The sequence below is a fragment of the Pocillopora damicornis genome, chromosome 2, assembly GCF_964200805.1.
Source record: "Pocillopora damicornis chromosome 2, jaPocDami1.2, whole genome shotgun sequence".
Classification (NCBI taxonomy): domain Eukaryota; kingdom Metazoa; phylum Cnidaria; class Anthozoa; order Scleractinia; family Pocilloporidae; genus Pocillopora; species Pocillopora damicornis.
In genome coordinates this window covers 12,419,260-12,424,710 of record NC_142671.1, presented here as the reverse complement: position 1 = coordinate 12,424,710, position 5,451 = coordinate 12,419,260, and the positions used below count along the sequence as shown (strand labels likewise).

The 5,451-nt window shown below is 38.2% G+C and overlaps 1 protein-coding gene across 2 annotated transcripts; it reads left to right on the top strand.

The window, feature by feature from the left end:
- The first annotated feature begins 2,004 nt into the window (after nt 1-2,004).
- On the top strand, nt 2,005-5,451 carry LOC149049939 (phospholipase A2 A2-actitoxin-Cgg2a-like). 2 transcript variants are annotated; one of them, XM_089195601.1, is made up of 6 exons: nt 2,005-2,120; nt 2,237-2,319; nt 3,498-3,595; nt 4,266-4,416; nt 4,809-4,927; nt 5,219-5,451. In XM_089195601.1, the coding sequence occupies exons 3-6, from the start codon at nt 3,505-3,507 to the stop codon at nt 5,404-5,406; spliced, it is 549 nt and encodes a 182-aa protein (XP_089051727.1). In that variant the 5' UTR covers nt 2,005-2,120; nt 2,237-2,319; nt 3,498-3,504; the 3' UTR covers nt 5,407-5,451. The 2 variants fall into 2 exon arrangements, with proteins under 2 accessions (XP_089051727.1, XP_089051726.1); XM_089195600.1 differs by having other exon boundaries at nt 2,008-2,120; nt 4,263-4,416.

The window sequence follows — 5,451 nt, the reverse complement described above, 5'->3', positions numbered from 1 at the left end:
AAAACGGAGCGTTTTAAAAACGATGCGTTTCAAAACGCTCCAGTTTTAAAACTCTCTTCGAAAGTCTCCGTTTTCATCAACGTTTTCGGGTGTTTAGAGTGGATGACGGGCGAAAAAGTTTTGTGTTTTCAAACGAAAACGCAGAAGTTTGGTAGGAGCCTTAAAGAAAGGTGCAAGCGCCAAAACTGTTGTCGAATTTCCTTATTCTCTGAAAAAAACAACAGTTGGCCGTCTTATAAGGTGTTTTTTTTAAGACTCATCGTGATTGTGACTCGCATTGCAGAAAGCATTCATGATTACTGTCCTCAGTTGACATTGTCAAAAAGAGCCGGCACAAGTGTCGGGCTAAACTGCTCATGTCGCTATGCAATGACCTATATATTGACCTCCCCTAGAGCGAAAACACAATCATTCCAAAATTATCGTTTTGTAGCTCGGCGGCTGGAGTACTATGAGCATACTTTTAAGTTTCTCATAACTGAGTTTTCTCTCTTGTTAGAAATTTCTGTTACTAAAAGAAGAATGTCATTGTCTTACAGATTCATAATGAACTCCGCGATCATTTTGCTGATTTGGACTGCTTTGGGCGTCTTCGCCATACCGACAGCCATCTCAGCAACTGGCCTTAAAGCGGGTGCGCATCTCATCTCTTTGCGTCATAGCGAACTATTTCATGCTCTCAAATAAACATCTTGTTCCCTTCTCGTGTTATGGAAATGGACTCAGACGTTTTAATGTTTCAGTCATCTCTCTCCTTAATTAAAATAGACATATATAAAGTAAGAGAGATGGTGAGTTTTGAGCTCGGTAAAAAAAATAGAGAAAGATGTTTTTTTCGTCTTGTCACGAGCTTGGGGCGAAGAAAAAATTCTGAGTCCCTATGAGGAATTGAACCCCAGACCTTTGGATTCCGCGCGAGAAGTACAGAAAATACCCCCAGAGCAAGTGCTAGGATGACAAATACTCTGTCGTTTCTCTGTCAAGGTATTTCTATAATCAAGCACAATATTAAACACGAAATAAAGGTTGCCATTACAAATTGAATAGAGCCTCACTTTGATTGGGCCGGCGTTCTTTAAGGGCTTTTTCCACAGGTACATATCACAGACCCATTACTTCTATGAGAGTTCTCCATACCGAATTCTAACACAGTGTTGCTGATTAAAACCGATAACCACTAAAATTTTATACAAATCCTAAACTCTCTTTTTTCGGTTATCTCAACTTCAGTTGGCCTTCTTTTAGAAGAAAATATTGCAGACAACGGTATTTCGCAGAAACAACCACGCGGTTCTACGTACTTAATGTATAAATGCTTGAAGCGAATGGAACGTTTCAGTACTGCCCATGACACTCTTTAAGATATGCTTATTAATTTTCCACGAGAGAAAAGGGGAAAGTGGAGTTGTCTCGTAGACCAGAGATCAAGCGTATTGCGCCCTCAGAAGAAAGCGTACCGGACCTTAACAAAAGGCCCTTTTGTCACCAATTTTGGAAGATTTGACGAGTCCCTAGAAGTAATAACACCGAAACGCATCAATAGCTATCAGTCTTTGTAGGAGTTATCCATTAGATCAACTTTAATTGGTAAAAACTTAAACCAATGTGGTCGCGACTAAAAACCATCAATATAGGTCAATTATGTCTGACGTTATGATGATCTGTTCTAACCAACATGTCCTTTTTTTGTGTAGGACAAAGAAACATTCCTTAAAGCGTTCGTCATAAGTTAGACATCAATAATGAAATGCTTATCGGTGGTTCGTCATCATCTTTGTCGTTGTAGCATCGTCTTCATCAATCATAATTATTGTCATCTCCGTCTTTATCGGTTTCTTTTTTCGTGTAATGAATTATCAGCACGGTGTAGTTCATGTAAAAAAAAAAAAAAATGAATAGTGTCCCCGAATGGTGATCGGATAAATAGCCAATGAAGTTCAACAGGTAAAACCACCCCCTGATGTCACATTATGGCAGTTGAAAATGGTCATAGTGTTTGGATTTAGAGGACATGGAAAATTGACCAATGGACGTTTTTTTTTACCAGTTAAAAAATTAAACGTGGGAGAAAATAAACTTTTTCCATTATTTGAAGGCGTACACTCGCTACGAAAGAGTTGGTACGACTACTTGTCTTTTCATTTGACTTTGCTTGCATTTTATTTTTATTTGATTTTTGTATCATTTGGTTTGTTTTAACTCAATTATTTTCATCAAGAGTTTATTTACTTCATAGGTTCTCAGAACAAATCAGACGACAGAATAATCTAAAAAACTTTGCTTCGAGAATTTATTCATTTCCTTTCCAATTTACAAGAGGTAAGAAATATTAGTAAGTTTCATCTAGTTAACCTACAATTTCGTCTTATTTTTCCAAGCCTTCTAGAGTAAATAATTCGAGAGATGTTGGGGCGAAATGAGAGCCTTACCTTTTGGGTAAGGTGTTATCTAAAATATGATCTTAGTGACATTTTCGGATCATATTTCCGAACCTTGTGCTTTGTGACAGTATCGCGTTGTTGTGTTGCGAATCGAACGTTTTTAACGTAGTCACTATCCTGCGAATTTCACTGCGTCAACTATTCTTAGGCGTACGGAGAGGAAGATCGTTTGACGTTAACGAACACTGCTAATGGAATAACTCATATTGGATCGTACGTTCGTTAATTCATATGTTGATATCAGTTCAACGACCCTCGAACCATTGCGACGCCTAGAGTTTAGTTACACAACCGTGAACTCGAAATCTGGGAATACCAAAGAGTCAGGTTAAGAGTACAAATGAAATTAAAGTATTCCCGACAAGCAGCTTTGGAATTTGCCAATTTGGCTACCAAGTGTAGAGACTGTTTCTTTTTTTCCTTTTTCAGATTTCCTTTTTTGAGATTTTCTTTTTTTAGTCCAAATTCAATCTGTACTTTTTGATATTACCCGCAGTATTTTTTATTTGTCGGACATTGTTATAAAGGAGCTTTAATTTTTCTCTAAGTACGATTTCACGCGGCTTGATAAATGAAACCGCTGAAAACAAAAGCAAGTAAACGATCTTCAGTTCAAAATTACAAATTTATTCATTTGGAAAAAAACACCAGAGAGAAAACCGACTGAGCTGTCATGGGCCCGCCATTCAGTTCAATTCAATGTATCTAGAATGATTGAAAAAACTCGTCATCCATTCATCCAACTGTTCATCTACTCATCCATCCAAAGTACATCGTAGACAACGGTGATTGTTATTTTGCATATTTCGGCCGCGAAGTGGAGTCGCAAAAAGCCAATATCAAACAAGCAAGAAGGAAGCAATCTTCGATCTTTTGGCTAATCGGAAAAAAGATGCTCTAACAAATCTAGAAGAAAAAGAGCGAAACGAGAAAAGATGAAAAAAAAATTACTGAAGCCTCAGATTTCGGCTATAAATTGATTCGCTTAAATATGATTGTTTCACATAAACCAAACCTAATTTTGCCGTTGGCTAATTCATACTCTTGGGTTTACAGATTCACGATGGAATCTAAAGTCATTTTGTTGATGCTGACTGCTCTAGGAGGCGTAATCGCTTCACCAAATCTCATCGCAGAATCTGGCCACAAAGGCGGTAGGTATCTCATCACTCAAGATTAGAAGGTAGAGATGTACTCGGCGACTCACGAAAACGTAACCGTTGCCCGTGGGCGGAGATAGGAAAATACGGACCGCTTATTGACCAATCAGATTGTAGGATTCGTTACCGCGCCCTCTGAGAAAAAAATAAATGAAAATCTTGTATGTGAACTGCGGATGAAGACGTGAATATGAAAGCGATATTCGTAGTAATGAACACTACTCGAGCAGCAGTGAAAATAAGATCGCTTTAACATTTATGTATTTATCCGCAGTACACATACGTGATTTTCATATATTCACAGTCATTTATTCATCACTTCACGGGTTTAATTGGAACCAACATAGTAACCAGCTCCCGGTTGGCTTGTTAGCTTAGTTGGAACAGCACTGCACCGGTGTCGTACAGGCCAGGGGGTCACATCTCGTACAGCCATGAATTTTTTTCAGGCCATATTTTCACTCCTGCTCAAGTTGTGTTCATTACTGCGAAGATCGCTTTCATATTTAAGACGTCTTATGTCAGCAAAAATTCAACGTTTTAACCTGTGAAACCAAGAGCAGACCAGCTGTGTTTCCTCTAGAGACACAAAGCATAATTACAACTATTCACCCATGAAAATAATGTTTTGAGAGTGAGATTATACTTACTAATTGCTTAGCAGATGAGGGAAGTGCGAACGCGACTAAGAAGGGTGTTATTTCCTTCGGACTGATGGTTCTTCGCGTTACTAAAAAAAATCCCCTTGATTTCAATGGTTATGGCTGCTGGTGTGGAATCGGTGGGGAAGGCAAACCCGTGGATGATTTGGACAGGTGATCTAACAAAGCTTTCTTTAGATCAGCATTACTGATTTTCCTAGTACCCTGCGTGATGATTACATTGAAAAGTTGAGGAGAGAGAAAAACATACTGTCTGCTCCATTTTGTCACCATAGGATTAAATCCAGTGGTGAAATTACTTCATTTAAATAGTTGGGTGGAATAGTCGACAAAACCCAAAGGAATGGAAATGGACCCTTGTAATCTATTATGTAATCTATCATGCTCTATCATTTTAAAAGGAGTATACGCTCATAAAGTTGTCAGAAGATGATAATGAAGCATACTATCCTGTTAGAGAAGAACTGTTACCTCCCCCCCCCTCCCAAATGTAGACACCAAGAACAACATTAAAAAGATTAAAAAGTGGATAAATCTATTTTCAGGTGTTGCCAAGTTCACGACAAATGCTATGACGACATTATACGGTCGAAGGTTTGCCCTTTCGAGAAAGGAGTTTATGCTCTCCCCTACTCAACAAAACGGAATCACCCTGCCGAATGCGGTAAGTCAAAGAAAATGACTTACGTAATCCTGTGCATAAAGGTACAAACGTCTGTTATGTAGTTTAGCTGGTTTTATTGTGTGCATGCTTTTGCTTTTTTATAGGTTAATGTTCAGTTGTACTCAGTTTTCGTTTTCCAGTTTTTTTTTTTCAGATAATTCGTTACCATATACCTGAACTTACGAGCACAGAAATTTCGTTAGCTGTGGCACATTAGGGGAACTTGAAACAGTTATTGGAATAGTTCCTCAGTTGTAAAAATGTTAATTAAATTCTCTCATTTTACTTCAGAACCTCCATCTCATTACTGGTTTTGGAAAAAGTGCCGCTTTCGCTTGTGCAAGTGCGATGCAGCTGCCGCTAAATGCTTTAAGAAGAGTCCCTATGACGAGAAGTATAGAAAATACCCACAGAACAAGTGTAGGAACGACAAGCCTTCTAAAAGTGACGAAGAAACAAAACAACTGTTTTCGCTTTGAGTTTGTAATTGTTTGTTAGATGAATAAAAGAGCAAAGATCTCTTT